The 20,189-nt window shown below is 42.4% G+C and overlaps 1 protein-coding gene across 2 annotated transcripts in view; it reads right to left on the minus strand.

Moving 5' to 3' along the window:
* The window catches only part of LOC126473167 (betaine--homocysteine S-methyltransferase 1-like), a 56,307-nt gene that overhangs the window by 21,495 nt on the left and 14,623 nt on the right, over positions 1 to 20,189 (minus strand). The window contains exons 1-3 of one of the 2 annotated variants that reach the window (XM_050100046.1): positions 4,106 to 4,124; positions 1,212 to 1,341; positions 158 to 276 (exon numbers count right to left, since the gene is read on the minus strand). In XM_050100046.1, the coding sequence (XP_049956003.1) occupies positions 158 to 232 (75 nt within the window). In that variant the 5' untranslated portion in view covers positions 233 to 276; positions 1,212 to 1,341; positions 4,106 to 4,124. Of the gene's footprint in view, positions 1 to 157; positions 277 to 1,211; positions 1,342 to 4,105; positions 4,125 to 20,189 lie in introns of those variants that run through there. The other variant, XM_050100045.1, reaches the window with a different exon arrangement.

Consider the following 20,189-nt stretch of genomic DNA (forward strand, 5'->3'; position numbering starts at 1 on the left):
TTTTCATACTCAATCCCCAAGCATATATATATAGCTTTGGAAATATTTGTGTAATGATCAGGTGTTTGAGAGTTATCTGTTTTGATTACAGAAGGTCACATACATATTACATTAACTATCCAATGTTATTTCTATTAGAAGCCATTTTTTTACTTACTGTAAATTTTTCTCCTGCATCATGACCTCTGTTTTCAAGCTTCGTGTCACAAGCATAAAATGTGAAAGCCTGCATCACATCTGCACCAGCACGTAAAAACTCACGATGCAGCTGTCGTACTGAAATAGTGATGGATGGAAATGTAGCAATTTAAGTGATTCTTCATATCAGGATGTTATTCTGTAACTTTTCATGGATACTGTTCACTTTAAACTACAAAAAAAAAGCATTGAATTAGAAGAGAGAGAAGGGAGAACTAAAACTTAACTGTCTCACTTCCCTCTAGCTGCAGTTGCCTCTGCACATCAATTAAGAAATACTGTAAAACATTTATTTGATTTTAGGTATGATAAGTGCCTAACACAAGTGCATATGAAGTAATTAACTACTTAGAAAATTCTTTTACTACAGTAAGTACACACACACATTTTGTCTCGTGTTCCGCACTTTGTGTTTCAAACAAAATTTTGATGAAAGCTTTTGACTATTGTTTCCCATACATTTTACACTATTTAGATATTATCTCATGAATTTACGAATCTTAAAATACGTTGATAAATTACAAACACAGGATACTAAAAAAGGAATGCCAAACATTTTGCAATAAAACGGCACCCGGGTAAGTTTTACCATTTGCATAACTTAACAAAATGTTGTCTAAGCAGCAATTTGTTCTTTGCATATGTTGCGTTATACTTGCTATCAAGACAAAGTAATTTGTTCTGGCTTTTTTGGGTTGATCTTTCCCTCTCACTTTTATCAGATTTTTTGCTTATTGTTGCACACTTAATTCCTCCATTACTACCACGTTGTATTCTCTCCCATTACCTATTTACTGCCTCTTATTTAGACTTCATTCTGATGAGCGTCAGTATTTTTACCTTTACCATTTCCTATGTTTTTAATGTGTGAGAAAGACATTTATTGAGCTTTAAAGCATCCAAAATTTTAGTCTAACATACAACCATTCTTCATCCAAATTCTATTCCATACATTTTGACAACAGCAAATCTATGTTTTACATGTCTTCTGCTAGTACAGATTTACACCATACCTGCTTCAGGGTTTTCTACAGTAGCCTCTGGAGTCCATGGTCCAGCTTTCACATAACCCCTTTTTTCCAGTGCAAATACAAAACCACCATCACCAATCACCACTCCCTCTTCTAGACGTTCCAAGATCCCCTGTAATCACAAAATGTGTTTTAATATTTTGTTTTATGTTTTACAGAAGTCATATGTGAAGTGAGCAAAACTAATTTATCTTCTTTTAAATAAGCAGAACTCAAAGTTTTGATCGGGCCACTTCTTAAATTATCTCTTTTACATAAACTACAAAGGACCTTTTCACCAATACTTTAATACTGGTCATCAGTTTGGGATCCACACGAGATAGGATTGATAGAGGAAATAGAGGATACAAAGAAGAGCAGCATGTTTCATTGCAGGCTCATAAGCACAAAGGTGCCAAAAGAGATTCTGAGCCAATTCCAGCAGGTGGTGTTGCAAGATGTGCACTGCAAGAAATGTGTTCTACATTGTGGTATGGTCTACTCTTAAAATTTTGAATGTCTACATTCCTAGAAGAGTCAACCATTCTATTGCCTTCTCCTATGTATACCTCCTGAAAAGACTGAAGATAAAATTAAGGAAGTTTGAGCCCACACTGAGGTTTCCAGCAATGGATACGACCGACAGGTGACTCATATGTAAGCATCCTATCTGGTCACCTGCATTCATTCATATCCATTGTGCATTCCAATGGACTTGGGCAATTCCAGCAGGACAATGTGACACCCCACAAGTCCAGAGTGGCTCCACGAACACATTTCTTGAGTTTAAACACTTCCACTGGCCACCAAACTCCCCAAACATGAACAATATTGAGCATATCTGGGATGCCTTCCAAAATGCTGTTCAGAAATCTCCACCCCATCACACTCTTACAGATTTATGGACACCTCTGTATGTTTCATAGTGTCAGTTTCTTCCAGCACTATTTCAGACATTAGTTGAGTCCATACCATATTGTGTTGCAGCTCTTCTGCATGCCCTACAGAATATTAGGCAGGTGTACCAGTTTCTTTGGCTCTTCAGTATACATGTACAAAAAGAATGGTACTGGACAGTGTCTCGAGTAGTTGACAAAACTGCAAGATGGAATGTGGGTTTTGCTGCAGTTTTAGAGAATTGTTAGTGGCAAAGATTGTCTGGTGTGTATCTGTTTCATGTCTGCCCTGTACAGTGACAAACTTTTACACTGATTCAATAATTTTTCATGCTGCTGTGTTTTTCTCTAAATTGGTGCCGACATCTTTTTTGTCCAACAGAGCCAAAGTAGTGTCTCTTGTTGCTTGCTGCATGAAGGGAGAGAATAGTCTGTGTTGAAATTGATTTATGCCTAGCACAAAATGCTGAACTATCACGCCCACACTTCTGGAAATGTGTTATTTGAGGAGAGGCTAACGCGGTCAGAAATACCAGGATACCTTTATCTGTGACTAACATAGACAACAGCCTTTCATATAATGGTGTTCATTACCACATCAGCACCCTCTATTGCCTCTATGGCAGCCTCAGAAACTGCCCCTCACTTCTAAAATCCATTTGGACACCAAATTAGCAGTCAAGGGCTTTCACTTAGTGCACAGCCATTGAGATAGATCTATAGGTACAAGGAGTACTACTTTGCCTTTTGTGCTGGTTTTCAGTTTGCACTAGTTTACACTAGTTAATGCCCCTCGCTACTTTTAGTACCACAATTACAGAACAATTAAACTATTACAAATAGAGCTTGTGAATGGTAAAAATCCAAATTTGAGTCTTAGTCCAGAGTACACAGAACTTCAGTATTGATAATGATTGTTTCCTTACAAAGAGAAAATATCTACAAAAATTTAGATTAATGTGAATTCGAAGTAAGCAGCTTAAAATTTTTGTTACTACAAGGTGTACAACTTCACTTCTCCCATTTTCCCCAACATTTGATCCTTTAATGAAACAAATTGGTTACACATGTATCATTCAAAGTATTTTCCATCACTGGCCACTGTTTTGTCTCATTTTTCGGGCAGGGTATGAGTCCCACATCGAAAAAATTTTTCATCTTTTGAAGTGATCCATGAATCGATCCAATTTGTGACTTCATGAGATCGGAAGTGTTGGTCAGACAGGCCATGCGCCATTGATCTAAACAGGTGATAGAGGGAGCAATGTCTGGAGAATATGGCGGGTGGGGTAGGACTTCCCATTTTAACGTTTCCAAGTACATTTTGACCTCTTTTGCAACATGGGGTCGAGTGTTGTGTTGCAGAATCACTTTACCGTGGCTCTCTCCATATTACAGCCGTTTGTTTTTTAATGCTCTGCTCAAACGAATTATTTGCGTTCGATAATGAGCATCTGTGATTGTTTCATTTGGTTTCAACACCTAATAGTACACTACGCCGAGCTGGTCCCACAAAATGCAGAGCATGATCTTGGAGTCGTGAATATTCGGTTCGGCTCTCTAAGTGGAAGTATGGCCAGGATATCCCAATGATTATTTGCATTTAAGGTTATCATAAGGAACCCATTTTTCGTCCCCAGTCACAATGCGATGCAGAAATCCCTTCCGTTCTTGCCTCTGAAGCAACTGCTTACAAACACACATATGCCGTTAAACGTCTCTTGGCTTCAGCTCATACGAGACTCCAAGTTCCTTCTTTCTGAATCATGCCCATAGTCTTGAGACGTTTTGAAATGGCTTGCTGTGTCACTCCCACTAATCGTGCCAATTCTTCTAGAGTTTGATGTGAGTCTTCACTCAGCAATGTCTCCAATTCTGCATCTTGGGAAACATACATTCTTCCGCCACTTTGCCAGTCTACGACGCTAAAATCACCGTTCTTGAAGCGTTGAAATCACTCCCGACACGTTCTTTCACTAACAGCGCCATTATCATACATACTTGAGGTTATGTTGACTGAGGTCCAAACTAACTGCCTGACGTCTGCGATTGTTTCTTTCCGCTACTTACCGTTGTCGCCACCTATCGGCAAACGGCGGAAGCAAAGTTTTACACCTTGTAATTTCGTACATTATACGAATTTTTAAAAAGCTAAATTATCAAATTTGTCAGGCATAGACGGAAATGAGTATCATTCGGAACTTCTCGGGATGAAAGAGTTCGAAGTATGTCACAGCATTGTAGTTTGTTTCCAGGCATTAAAAATTGTGTGTTCCCATAGAAATCAAGCCAACAATATTTTTGGATACAGGTAGTGAATGAAATACAGACAAAAATCATTTTCGACGGAATAACAGCGAAGTATTACTAACTATAATCGCCAAGACCAAATATGTGAGATCTGAAACTGACATACAGGTTGATTATAATCGTGCTTTCTCTATCTAAAAGGGCCCCCATGGAAAAACGAGTGGCCGTACAATAATGAAACTTCGTGGAAATATTTGTGAGGGCACACAGAAGAGAAATAACGAATAAATCATTAAAAGAAAACATTTTAATTTCCACATTTGTTAATTATGTACCATGTTCACGTTCCAGGTTACAAACTTTGCTCAACGTGATGACTGTGTCCACGACAGCCCGAACCACACTAGAGATTGTTCTCCTGTTTGGAGCATTTCATTTCAGGTGGGATGTTTGCTACCTCGCTATGCTCATCTTCAACCTCCAATGTCTGTTAGTTTGCCATGCCTCAGCCATGACAGTTATTTCAACAACGTGTGGTGCACTTGGCTGTCAGCCTCTCCCAGGAGCATTTCCTAATTCGCCATTTAATTTGAACTCCCGAATCGGTCTTCAACCCCACTGCGGAAAGAGGATCTCTTCATATTCCCTTAATGCGTCGATATTCGCAAAGATGGTCGCCGTAACACTAACACTACTAACAACGCAAATCTTGCAACGCAAAGTCAGAGCCTCGTTTCTATAATGTTGGGTTCCCATTTGGTAAATGCACTGGTCAAAAGAATTGTGAGAACATGAATTTGGGCGCCTGCCACACTCCACTGAGGAATAACTAAGGACTGGGTATGTTACCAAATTACTACCTTTATCTTTCAAAAATTAAGTTCACAACAGATCATCATTACACCCTCGATTGTTTACGTAAAAAGAACTGAAATGTCCGACAGGTGACGAAAACAAAGTGGAAACAATCATTCATTCACTGCTTAATTCTTAGTGCTTTTTGTTGGACTGAGAGCTTCCATAATGTGAGCCCGACACCTACATGGCACGCTCGGTGCGAGTCTACTAGAGGTCACCGTGTAGTATCGATCCCCATTCTTGAACAAGAGCTCAAGAGAGCTCTTTGAGAGTTTGTGGTGGAACGGGACGACCACGAACTCTTCTGTCAAGCGTGTGCCACAGATGCACGATGGGGTGTAAGTTCGGGCTCACTGCCGGCCATTCCGTTACTTCATTGTCCAGGCTTCGCAAGACATTCCTGCTGATGCCCGCCACAGTGTTGCAAAGGTGTCCAGGGCTACCACCGTATGCAGCAGCCATCATGTGGTCCAACAGGATCTGTTCGATGCACTGCCATGCAGTAAGACGACCATCGACAACGACAAGATCCGTGTTGTTGGCAACACTGAAGCCGCCTCAGTACTGTACTCAACATTATGAATCACCTCAAGGAAAACGATTTATTGACAAATAGCCAACACGAATTCAGAACATATCGTTCTTGTGTTCTAGCTCTTTATTCACACAAAGTAATGAGTGCTATCGACATGGGACGTCAAATTGATTCCATATTTTTTATTTCCAGAAGGCTTTTGACACCTCTTCTCACAAGCCACTTCAATTTAAATTGCGTGCCTATGGAATGTCGTCAAAGTTGTACGACTGGATTCGTAATTTTCTGTAAGGAAGTTCAAAATTCGTACTAATTGAGGGAAAATTGGAGAAAAACGAAATAATACATGGTGTTTCTTAAAGAAGTGTTATAGGCCCCTGTTGTTCCTGATCTATATAAAAGATTTATGAGACAATCTGAGCAGTCCTCAGATTGTTTGCAGATGATACTGGCATTTACAGTCTCACAATGTCATCAGATAACCAAAACCAGTTGCAAAATGATTTGTGTAAGATATCTATATGGTACAAAAAATGGCAGTTGACTCAATCATGAAACGTGTAAAGCCATCCACATGAGCCGTAAAAAGAATCCGCTAAATTTCAGTTACACGATTAATCGCAAAAATCTGGAGATCGTAGACTCAACTAAATATTTATGGAATACAGTTACGGATAACCTGAATTGGAACGATCACATAGATGATGTGAGGAAAACCAAAGACTACGATTTATTGGCAGAACACTTAGAAAATGTAACAGGTGTACTACGGAGACTTCTTACACTAAGCTTGTCCGCCCTCTTCTGGCGCATTGCTGTGCGGCGTGGTATCTGCGTCAGATAGGATTGACGGAAAAAGTTCAGAGGAGGACAGCCCCTTTTTTATTATGGAGAAATAAAGGAGAGTGTACCACAGATATGAACAAGAACTGGAATGGCCCTCATTAAAATAAAGGCGTTTTTCACTGCGGCAGGATCTTCTGATGGCATTTCAATCATCAGCTTTCTCCTCAGAGTGTACAATATTTTGTTGGCGCCCACCAACGCAGGGAGAAATGATCATCACAACAGAATAAATCAGAGCTCACACAGAAAGAAGTGAGTATTCATTTTTCTCTCGCGCTGTTCGAGAGTGGAAAGGTAGAGAAGTTCTTAAAAGTGGTTCGATGAACACACTGCCAGGCACTGAACTGTGATCTGCAGAGTAATCACGTAGCTCTAGAAGAACCTCGGAAATCTATTCCCTGGGCAACATTATGTAGGGACCGGTCACAACGGGTTTCCGCACACAAACACGGTCATGGTCGTGCGTCAGAAGCTATCTGTACTCGTCTGTGAAACACGTTTCGCCAGTGACGAAGTCGCCAGTTGACATGGAAACGGCAGAACTGGAAGCGAGCTGCAAAATGTGTCACGTGGGGTGTTCTGACAGGGAGTCAGTGCCGTAAGGTCCTTTCTCGTGACATTTTTGTTACACTGATCGGACACAGCTGCTCCAATTGCCCTCCTGAGATAGTCTTGCAGTGCTCTGGCTGTATCCGTACAACGTTGCAACGCAGAGATGGTCAGACATCTGTCTTCACGTGGGGTTGTAACGCGTAGGCGACCTTGTCCAACTCGCATTGTACACTGACCTGTCTCCCTGTAGCATGTCCACGACGTATGGATGACAAGGTGAGAGGCATTGTCATCAGCAGCAACGCTACCGATATTCCAACCTTTTTGGATCAAACAGGCCGCCCTAGCAATCTGCACTCCAGTAAGACGTCGCAATGCATGTGCTTGGTTGAATACAACGTCCACAAGACAACTGCCATCTGCGTACCTCACTAGAAAACACTGGGACACAGACGGGTACTCACCTCCTGAGGGATAACCTGACACTGTAATAATATCAAACAGCCAGTAGATGACGAATAATTTTAATTTTTGCCTACAACAACAGCACAGGTATCGCCTGTATCAAAGTAAATTTAGCATAATTGATTTACTGAAGTATTTTTGCCTTCCACCTGAGAACAATTCGAGACAGTTATTAAGAAATCTAGTGTAACATGGAATTTATTCATACTGCACATTTCATTTTCTTTTTAACAATTCGATCTGGCAGTTCAGTGAAAAATATAGTGGCGTTGTTTATTGTTACTACAAATTAAACTGATTGGGAATTGAAGTCAGTTAAAATGAGTGGGCAATTCAGTTGGAAGATCTCTCCGGAGAACTGCTGGACCGGTGGAGATAGTAACTTCAGTGACAGTATTTAGCATAATTTTAGTGTGCAAATGCGAAGGATCACATAGGTTAAGATGATTCAGGTTGGTATTCTAATTATAAACCGACAAACCATGAACACAACTTTTCTGTATTCTGTTAAAATTGAGTGCGAGGAAGAAAACGGAACCGCACATTTTGATGGAAGAGCATTTTCTTTCTTGCAGTTGCTCTCAGCAGAAAACCTGTACATTCTTGCTTAGGAAAAAATATAACTTATGTCTGTATGAATGTTTATTAGAATATCGTGTAAATATATGAAGTAAAATCGTCAACTTTTCGAGATTTTTGGTAACTATGTTACACTATCACTTGTCTTCGTACAGTAGTACAGATATCCAAATCAGAAGATACTACAGATCTGAATTATTTTGTCGAAGACATAATGATGAAAAGAACTTCTGCTGTACCCTTTGTAGAAATATTAATTGGTCATTCCAGAGAGAGAGAGAGAGAGAGAGAGAGAGAGAGAGAGAGAGAGAGAGAGAGAGAGAGAGAGAGGGGGGGGGGCTGATAAAACATGTTTCATATCTATTTAATAGCTTATCCATTCTTTGTCCTATCATACTGAAACGTATGTTCTACTATTTCCAGCGAACTATTACTAAGGTGACCAGATGCAGTTGTTTAAAAAGGAGGACAAACAGCTTCAAAAAGGACAAAGGAAGGAAAAAAAGAGGACACATCAAACGAGTCCACTGCAGATGAGGATACCACCCGTCAGCTTTGGATAAGTCACGTGACTGCCGGGAATTACCGGTAAAACTAGTAAATTATTGCTGATGGTCAGGTGGTGGTTAACTAAGCAATATAAAAAAATTAAAAACATTGATTGCGCTGACAGTGTGGCGCCAACTGCTTTTTATGTCAACACTGAATTGTTTACAAAGCGAAAAACGTACGACCATTCACGTCCCTTCATTCGACGCACTGCTACCAACATCTACAATTCACGCAGCGGCTGACGACATGTAAACTGCACTTTAACCTTCCGAATACAAATTCAATGATTATGACACAGTGAAATAAAGCCATGACAGTTAATCTGTCGAGTTATTTGTTACCTTTATTGGCCACTGAAACGGACGTTCCAGCTCCACATTTCTTACATTCCGTTTCAAATTCATTTCTCCCTTTCTTGAAAGCCGGATATTTGCAGGAAAGGACATAAGAAAATATACACTTTCGTTTAGGCATAGCCAAATATTTTACGTAACTCACTCGGTTAAAAATTACACTCAAAAATCGCACGTGCACTATAGGAAACCAAGCCAATACAAAGCGAGGATACAAAACGAAAATTTTAAATAATCGATATATGCATTCGCTCATAGGTCGATCAACGATAACATCGACGATCCTGGTGCCACCTACTAACACCACCTTCGTGCGTGTTTATCACAAAGGCTTTTCCAATAGTTAAAGTATTTAAGAAAAGAGCAATAGAACGGTACGAATTGTAAATTTAACTGTACTACGCTCAACTTTGCGAAAAAGCCGGATACCGTAAAAATCCGCCCGGACCCCGGGCAAAGAGCTAAAAAGGAGGACATGTCCGGATTAATCCAGACGTCTGGTCACCCCAACTATTACTAACATGATGTTTCAAAACCACATTGTGTTAATGAAATATCGCCCTACTGTCAAATACACGAAGTGACCCTCCAGTAATCACCTTCAAGGAATATTTGAATATAGTGCGTCCTCATGACACGCTTCTTATTTCGACTTCGTGGGGTGGGAGAGTGCAAATGATGTGCTGATCATCGCTCTGCGTACGACACAGGTTGCTCGCTTAACACTGGATTACTAAACCCCTTAGTAAAAGTTACGATTGTGGTTTGTAGTCTACCTGGTTCCCGCCAATCTGGACGACACGTGCCTTCATGGCAGACACTATAGCTAACAATGGCTGAATTATTTATTGCCAGACTCCAGCGGTTTGCTTATACTGGTGCTCTTGTTAACATTACGACTGTCTAGTACTGGTATGTCTAATAATAGTCTTCTCGGGTCTGGAGCCGGATCATGAAGTCACCTGGACACAATGTTTCGGCAGTCACTTGGCCTCGATCTTCATGTACGTATGCTGTTGGGAGAACTCGCCGGAACTGAATTCGAACTGCGAGCAGCGGCTCGTTTGTACTCCGCGGAAGGCCAACAGTGCTTGCGCGTGAAATCTTCACTGCCGTCTAGAGCAAGTGAACATACAGCACTTTAATGGTGGTAGCTGGCGAAATCAATAAATCGCTATCGAAAATTATTCTGTTGGCAGAATACAAGACCGTTGTTTTCTACTGTCTGATAAAACAGGGTTCCCAATCTTACGTAAAGGGTAATCCTTGTTTCTATTTATAAGATGTCAGATATTCGAATTTCAAAGGATTCTTTTAAAACACTGAGCCGTCGCTCGCTGTCTGAATTCAGTTCCGCCGAGTTCGTGGAATAGCATTCTACCCTGAAGATGTCAGCACGTGGCCTACAGAAATAGTGTGTCCTGAAGACTTCATGATCCGGCTGCTGACCAGACAAGAATATCAGTTACTATGCCGGAAAAGCCTACGCAGTCACGATGGCGTGTGTTTTCTAGTAGTAGGTATATTTGTTTTATCGTTTAGAATAACCGACCTTAGTGTGGCATCTTAGACGAAATATCAAGCAGTCACAGTTAGAAAAATATTACTTTACATCACTTCGAATCTCTTCAGGCCTAATCCCGTCTTTTACTACTGCAATTAGCACAATATGGATGGCGATGAGTGATTTTGACACACATACTGGTTATTTGCTTAAAGAAGCTGATCGACACACAGACAATGGATAATTAAATGAAGATCATTTCCCTGAGTAAGACAATGTCATGTGCACAAATGACAGTGACTGAAGCAGCAAATGAGGAAAACGAGGAATCTGAAGAAGAATCCATGGATGATCGTGGAAGACCAAACTAGGTCTAGCTTAGAGTGAAATAATAGTGTCTAAGGCAGAAGACTACTCATTTTGTGTGTAGAAAAAAACCTCTTGGGATCATAACTTTTAATTAGTTCTCAATATAAAATTTGACTTCTTTCTCAGTAACATTTTTAGCAGCAAAACTGTTGTAGGGTATAAAACAGGACATTTTGTTCTTATTTTGTACGTAGCATCCCACTGGAGGTCTAGTAATTGTAATTAACTAGTGCAGTACCTATAAATTAAGACTTCCTTTAAAGAAAGTTTATAGTAGTAAAATTTACGATGACTTAGTAGCAATGTACCATTTTCTCCCTTTAGTGTTAGGGTTGAAGTTTGTCGTTGTGTTAAATTTGAGTTTTATTTAAAATGCATGGTTGAGTTGTAACAGGGGCGCCTCTCGTAGAATAGGAAGAAAAGACGTGGATATCATCTACCATTAGTTCCCAAACGACTATGACGCAAACTGTAAGCAATAGGCTGGTGATGCAGAACTCCACGCCCAACATCCCTGGCAAGGTCCATCTTTGCAACCACGACACCATGCAGCACGGTACAGATTGACACAACAACATGCCGAATACACCGCTCAGGATTGGCATAACGTTCTCTTCACCAAAGAGGGTCGCGTATGCATTCAACCAGACAATCGTCAGAGACGTGTTTGGAGGCTACCTTGTCAGAGTGAACACCTTAGACACACTATCCCGTGAGTGCAGCAATGTGGAGGTTCCCTGGTGTTTTGAGGTGGCATTATGTGGGGCCGACGTACGCCGCTGGTGGTGGTCATGGAAGGTGCCGTAACGGCTCTACAATACCGACAGTGCAACCATATCGGCAGCATATTGGCGAGGCACTTCATGAACGACAATTCGCGCCCCCATCGTGCACATTTTGTGAATGAATTCCTCCAGGATAACGACGTCGCTCGATTAGAGTGACCAGCATGTTCTACAGAAATGAACCCTATCGAACATGCCTGGGATAGATTGAAAAAAAGGCTGTTTATGGACGAGGTGACCCACTAACCACTCAGGGATCTACATCGCCGTTGAGGAGTGGGACATTCAGGATCAACAATGCCTTGATGAACTTGTGGATAGTATGCCACGACGAATACACGCATTCATCAATGCAAGACGACGTGCTACTGGGTATTAGAGGTACCGGTGTGTACAGCAGTCTGGACCACCACCTCTGAAGGTCTTGCTGCATGGTAGTAGAACATCCAATGTGCTGTTTTCATGAGCAATAAAAAGGGCGGAAATGATGTTTATGTTGAGCTACGTTCCAGTTTTCTGTACTGGTTCCGGGACTCTAGGAACCGAAGTGATGCAAAACTTTTTTTTATGTGTGTATCTAGCTAAGGAGAAAACCGTCAGTTGTCAATCTGTATGTGGCCGACCTGCTGGTATCATTACTATCACAATTTATTCTAAATTGATCATAACATTTATCTAATGTGCCATCTAACGCAGGTTTGAAACCTCCGTGAGGACACCATCTGTGTAATTCTTATCTCAAGTCGTCGGCACCACAGCTTTGCATGAGTGGAGGAGAAGGACCAATACACTTTTTTACCACCACAACAACTGGAGTCTAGATGGTCAGCATATGAGGAAGGCACACAACTGTTCGGTTCGTGTAGGACAAGGAAAAACTGCGAAATGTAAAACTCCTTATTAATCTAAACTAAGTCTAACAGCAAAACCAATTCTCCGCAGCAGGGAACAATGGTTTCTGGTGAAGTGATTGCACAGTGGAAAGGTATCGTGCAACTATAGCTATCACAAAATCTTAATAGGAATATTAAACATCCCATTGACAACAAGGTAATGAGAGACGGAACAACAGCTCTGACGTGTGAAAGCCAGGGAAGGGAATTGAAGGTCTCTTTGCCTTAAGCAATTTAGACAAACACTAAGCTAAACCGGGATGTCCAGGCAGGGAGTTGAATCGTCTTAATAGGTGCGCAACCTTGTTCAAAGTTGTCTTTAAATTTTGGCGCTTTGCAGACCGCCAACCATTATGTAGGTCGTTGCCGCAACGGAAGTGTGTCTGACTGCTGCAAATACTTCATGTAATTAACTATCAGTTTTCTGGAGCAGCATCTAACAACGAATGACCCTCAGCTATATATCAAGTATAAGGATCTGTATACATTTTTCAGTTTAGTAACACAGCTGGTAACTGCTCGTATTTCGTCGATGGTAGTGAAATACCCATATCCAATGAACTTCATAGTCCAGAAATGTTAAGCCTAACAACTACGTTAATCACATCTAAGTTCCATAGTAAAAAACGTGAACCTAAAGCCTGAAGTTCAGTTGGTGGAAAAAGGGGTCTTCCCCCTTTTCGAGCAAAGAAATGTTCGTGTTTTGACACCCGCATACAAATGGCAGGATATATTGCCTCTGCGCTACGTTAAGTCAGACGCGACATGCGTAAATACGAAGAGCGCATAATTTTGATTTTTAACTAGAGCTTAACGTTCCGTTAACAGTCAAGTCATTGGGCATGAGATAATAGTTCTGTAAGGACGGGGATTCCCTGCAGGTTATTCATTGGACACATATTGTACTAGAAATGACATGTGATTACATTTTCACGCAATTTGCGTGCGCATATCCTGAGAAATCAGTACCCAGAACAACCACCTCTGGTCCTAATAACGCCCTTGATACGCCTGGGCATTGAGTCAAACAGAGTTTGGATGACGTGTACAGGTACAGCTGCCCATGCAGCTTCCACACCATACAACAGTTCATCAAGAATAGTCACTTGTGTATTGTGACGAGCCAGTTGCTCGGCCACCATTGACCAGACGTTTTCAGTTGGTGAGAGATCTGGAGAATGTGCTGGCCAGAGCAGCAGTCTAACATTTTCTGTATCCAGAAAGGCCCGTACAAGACCTGCAACATGCGGTCGTACATAATCCTGCTGAAATGTAGGGTTTCGCAGGGATCGAATGAAGGGTAGAGCCACGGTTGTAACACATCTGAAATGTAACGTCCACTGCTCAAAGTGCCGTCAATGCGAACAAGAGGTGACCGAGACATGTAACCAATGGCACCCCATACCATCACGCCGGGTGATGCGCCAGTATGGCGATGACGAATACACGCTTCCAATGTGCGTTCACCGCGATGTCGCCAAACAGATGCGACCATCATGATACTGTAAACAGAACCTGGATTCATCCGAAAAAATGACGTTTTGCCATTCGTGCACCCAGGTTCGTCGTTGAGTACACCATCGCAGGCGCTCCTGTCTGTGACGCAGCGTCAAGGGTAACCGCTGCCATGGTCTCCGAGCTGATAGTCCATGCTGCTGCAAACGTCGTCGAACTGTTCGTGCAGTTGGTTGTCTTGCAAACGTCCCCATCTGTTGACACAGGGATCGAGACGTAGCTGCACGATCCGTTTCAGCCATGCGGATAAGATGCCTGTCATCTCGACTGCTAGTAATACGAGGCCGTTGGGATCCAGCACGGCGTTCCGCATTACCCTTCTGAACTCACCGATCCCATATTCTGCTAACAGTCATTGGACCACGGCCAACGCGACCAGCAATGTCGCGATACGATAAACGGCAATCGCGTTAGGCTACAATCCGACCTTTATCAAAGTCGGAAACGTGATGGTACGCATTTCTCCTCCTCACACGAGGCATCACAACAACGTTTCACCAGGCAACGCCGGTCAACTGCTGCTTGTGTACGAGAAATCGGTTGGAAACTTCCCTCATGTCAGCACGTTGTAGGTGTCGCCACCGGCACCAACCTTGTGTGAATGCTCTGAAAAGCTGATCATTTGCATATCACAGCATCTTCTTCCTGTCAAATTTCGCATATGTAGCACGTATCTTCATCGTGTAGCAATTTTAATGGTCAGTAGTGTAACAGGCACTTCGTTATCCATGTCAAACGAAATTAATACAATTCTGGTAGGTTGTATGTGTCTCGGGAAAACACGGGATTTTTTTAGAATTCCTGGAAATTTTAAATTTTTGTAGGTTTTAACTGGTAGGAACTGATACTCAAAAATTTTCCTTTAGCCCACTTCTGCAAAACAATACTGCAGAAGTATCACAAACGAAAGAATAACACCCAAATAAAACGCGCGATTGTAACAACAGAACACAGTGCACACACCATAGAGTATATGCCACACACAAGCAGAGACCAAGGATTATTTATGGTCTATGCACGAAAGCTTTATGACGAAACCATGATATACTTGGTAACAAGAGCGTGACGTCACAAACATTTGCATTTATAACAGGTTGCGGGAAAATATGGTCAATGGTATTTCGAGAAGCGTTACTTCTGAAGTTTCCTTGCACGCAAGATGAATTATGTTACGTGTGAAATACGTAATGAATTCCTGAAATCACGGAGCGTTTGAAGCTCATGGAAAACTTGACACTGACACTCTCGGAAAACTGGTCCGGAAGACCAGCCATTTGTGCCATCGTTTAGTAATATACTGGCACATTTAAGTTTGCTGTATCTTAAACGGCAACACACGCTAAAAAGACTAAGCTTCAAGGTTAGTTTTTCGTATTTATTTTACTTCCTTCGTGTATCACAAATCATGCAATAACAATGGCAAAAGTATAATTATCCTTCAAAAAAAGTGCTACATGAGTTCTTGAATAATTTCACACGTAATTGGCTTTTCTATGGAAGAATCAAAGGGCTCGATGGAACATGTATTCAGGTAGGTGCACAGCAGTGAAAGTAACCATGCGTGTCAGAAATATTCAGCTGCTCCAACTTTCTGTGCTCTTAGGATCCTGCCTAACCACACCTTCGGAAAAAAATAGCAAAATAATTTTGACGACCTATATTTTATGGGAAAACTTAGCTTTTTTTGTAGCTATGTTTCATGAACATTAATTTAAACCATTAACTTTTCGTAATTGAGCATTCGTGCTTCTTAACGGTGATGTTGCTATTGGCTGACTACATCACGAGTTTTATGCTCTGAATATCTGCTGTTGTTGGCTGGCGAAATAATATAATATAGGCTAATCATCCGACGGAAGTGGATCGCAGTCTATTTCAGTGTTTCGGAAGCTACAGTACTTTAGTGGAATTCGATTTTATACTTTCGTAATTAGAAAGTATGTTGTGTATCACGACAGCACGTCAAAAATCTTTTCAAAATACGTTTTTTTTGCTGGGTTTCGTTTCCTAAAATGCCAGGAAGTCCTACGCCAGTGTACAAAATCTTTACCATTCGAAGAATTGGTAAGTTTTACAGCTCCGAGGGAAAGTATATTTAATTTTCACCTGGGAGAAAGTATCTTTCACTGGGGAAAGCGTATCCAAGAATTTTCTTCCTTTCCGCGTATATACACTCGCTATCCAAATCCGGATGGTGAACTATTAACAGGCAAAATAAACCATTGTTCCACCTGACAAATCAACTGAAAAGGAGGTGAATTAGCTGAAAAACAATTTCGAGCAAAGCAGAAGAGAGTGCGAGTGTGGAAAATCGGAGTTTTAATGTGCCAGGGTGCATCTATAAGTCTAATAATCAAGTCATGGTCGACCAAGAAGATGCTTAACGCCAAGAAAGAAATAAGAAACCATCACCACACCAGATTATTAAATGATGAGAAAGAAGCAACCATAAAACTAACCACATAATACGTAGTATGTGGAAAGCTTGTGTGGGGAGTAACTCCGTGGTTGATTCATTTCGTATAAACGACGTTGAAGTCTGTCAGGTCACAGGCTACATATTCAGGCTTCCGGAGTTTTTATGAATCTCAACGTATATGCCAGGACAGTTATCTGAAAAGGCCAAGATCAATTTTCTTCTGCAGCCTGTGCTTGTACCCTAAAAGAATTCACGGAGCCGTTCTAGACCCAGTGGTTAGGGTTGACAGACAAAAACATGGTAGTAGAAATTGATTACGAACACCCTGAAGGGTTCAAACTAGCACTCAATAACGAAACAAGGCGAAAAATAGACTTCCTTTATAGCATCGTCTTCTGAAAAACAACATTTAAAACCGTTCAAATGGCTCTGAGCACTAAGGGACTTAACATCTGAGGTCATCAGTCCCCTAGAACTTAGAACTACTTAAACCCAACTAACCTAAGGACATCACACACATTCATGTCCGAGGCAGGATTCGAACCTGCAAACGTACCGGTCGCGCGGTTCCAGACTGAAGCGCCTAGAACCGCTCGGCCACCAATGGCCGGCAATTAAAACCGTATTTAATTCGCGAACAATGGTAAAACTACAATAAGCACGTCACAGGATACAGATGATTCGCCACAGGAACATTGTCGTTATTGGCTCAATGAAATGCATATGGTGACCACTTGCCAACAGAGCTCCGTTGAGGAATCAGGAAGGTGGTGAAGTTTTTTTTTTTTGGGGGGGGGGGGGGAGGAGGAGGGATGTACACGGTATAATGTTTGATCCTTGACACGTCGATAATATTTCACGGGATAGCTGTACGTACACATAAAAATAGCGAGGTAGTATCGCGTACGAAAGGTATAAAGGAGTAGTGGATTGACAGAGCTGTAATTTGTACTCACGTGATTAATGTTAAAGGTTTCAGAAATGGTTACACTGCTCGCCGAAAATGACAATCTTATCCTGGGCTTGACTGTTACGCAGGATAAGCGTTTGGTACGCTATTCCTGCGGCACTTCTCGTTCTCGGTCTTTTGCCTCTCACTGTGTCGTCCTCAGGCTGCTGTTAGAGTTGTCTACTCCTGCAGCAGATCGGGCCAACGCGTGGTCGGCCTGCGGCGTATTTGGGGCCCGAGTCCTGAATGAGCCTGTTCCGGGAATGTTCAGCCTTGTCGTAGAACTGGCGTGCTGTGTGCTGTGTGCTTCAACCTCTCGCGGAGCAGCGGGATTCCAGTGTCCTGGTGCAGGAGTTGCGTGCTGTATCTTCTCGGAAGGCGCTGAGCGAGCTTCGACGCACTAGAGATGGGGGATCCGCTCTTGAACTAATTCATAGAGTTGAATCTTTCAAAGGAGTGAACAATCAGTGATTCAGAAAAAAAGAACGGTAGCTCCAAACGTTTCCCACGGCAGAGAGAGAGAGAGAGAGAGAGAGAGAGAGACGGAGCATATCAGCAGCGCCACTGCTGGTCAGAGCACAGTGCACGCCACACAACACAGCCAGCGCCGGCCTCTGCCCTGCTTCTACCTTGGCTGCCTGCATTGCGCAGTGCCCCATTGGATTTTGTGTTTAACATAAGCCGTGCTGTCTCTGTGCGTCGTCTGCCGCGTGCAGCCAGTGTCTGCCGCAGCTTAACTTCGCATCGCACTCTGTCGGCGATCGTTTCAGTCGCACGTCCTGCCCTCTGGGCAGTTGATGCGAGCAACAGGACAGAGAGCCACCTAGCGGATAACATAGGAACTACTTGCAACAACCTGCTCGCAAGAGAACGGACGATTTGTCTCGGAGCGGGTGAGTTCACCGCTCCCCCCACCCTCGGAACTCGCCCGCTCAACGCTCACCCCACCGTTCTCGACTCTAGCCAGAGCTTTGAGCAAAGCGACTCAGGTGTCACTCTGGTCTCTGCGGTCTCAGCTCACGCAGTAATACAGCTCGCTGCTCGACCTGCTCGACTCAGCGCCTCTGCATCGGAGTTCGTCCCTACTGGATATTGTTCTTCGTAGTAATACCGCTATGTATATTACATTATTATGTTATGTATACATCAATTGTTTTTATTTTATTTTTATTTGTTTAAACTGATTAGATTAGGTTCCTGATGACTCCTCTTACTATAGGATTTTTATTATGGACACTCGAATTTACGCTGTAATTACGAGCGAACCGATAAATGTATCGCAAAATGTGATACACCAATATTTTCCTTGTTTTATTCTGCGTAAGGCTATATGCAGCACTTTCGTTTTACAGTCAAATTTATATTTTTTTTTCTTATTCTGGTACGGATTTTGCGATTTTAGGCGTCTTCGGAAGGAAACGTTCACATTAAAAATATATGGCTTGCGATGTATTTGTATGAGGTTAATGAAATTTTAATGCATTATAGCCAAATATATTGTTAATGTAAATCTCAAGTTACAACATTTTCCAATCACCCAAAAAACCACGATAGTGCAAAATAAATCAATAATCATAAACTTTGTCATATCGTGGAAATTTCAATAAACAATATAAAATTCTTACTCATTATGTGTGTTACTTCAAAATAGGATCAAATAATATCAAAATACAGGTATAGTACTGGAATAAACCAAGTTTAAAGGGCAATGTGCCTTCCATTTATTTTCTATTGTAAATGAGTGGTGAGTCATGAAAAAGAGCTAATTCATTTCAGGGAGTGAACAGTTCTGATCCAATCTCTGAAAAGAACAGTTTTGCCCATCTCTACGACGCACCCTCGGCAGCATTCCGATGTTGGTGTCGGCCGCATTGCCCTACGCTGCTGCTGCTGCGTTTTCTAACAGTGGTCTGATCAATGTTAGATACAGTGTTATGCCATGGTGTGGAGGCAGCAACGACGGGTTGAGTAGAGGGTACAGGGCGCGAAGTCGACCAATTGCTCTTCTCTTGGCGTATCTGATGTGCGACATCCATTTCAGTCGCTGGCCGAGGGTAACTACGAGGTAGCGACCGATCTTGCCCCTTGGTATGGTGCCTCCCATGATGATGACCGGCGGCAGATTTGGAGGCAGCAGCTTTCTCGTGAATACCGCTGACTCTTGGCGGCGTTGTAATTCAACCATCATTTGGTTGACCACGCGGTAAGGGCGTAGCAGCCAAGTTGCAGAAGTCCCCCACTTCTGCTGCTTTCATACTGAGCGCAAGTAGCGCCGTGTCATCGGAAGATAGTACCAACTTCACGCGCACCAACTGCGGAGCGTCGGCAGTGTAGAGGGAGTAGAGCACGAGGCCGAGCACCGATCCCTGCGGCACTCCTGCTCGCATCGGCTGTTGCGTTGACCTTCCGTCGTCTGTGAAGACGTGGAATGTTCGTACGCAAGGTAGGAGCGGATCAGGACTCTGTTACGTCTGTACGACGTTCACAAAGAGTTTGTACAGGAGGCCGTTGGGTCACAGAGTCTAAGGACCTGCAAACGTCGAGTAGCATCACCCCAAGGCACTCTCGCATCTCCAGGGCGCGCATGGCTGCTTCTACCAGCTGCAGAACCTGGAAGGTGGTGGAATGTCCGCTCCTGAACCCAAACTGCTTGTCGGGAAT

Source organism: Schistocerca serialis, chromosome 4 (assembly GCF_023864345.2).
Source record: "Schistocerca serialis cubense isolate TAMUIC-IGC-003099 chromosome 4, iqSchSeri2.2, whole genome shotgun sequence".
NCBI lineage: Eukaryota > Metazoa > Arthropoda > Insecta > Orthoptera > Acrididae > Schistocerca > Schistocerca serialis.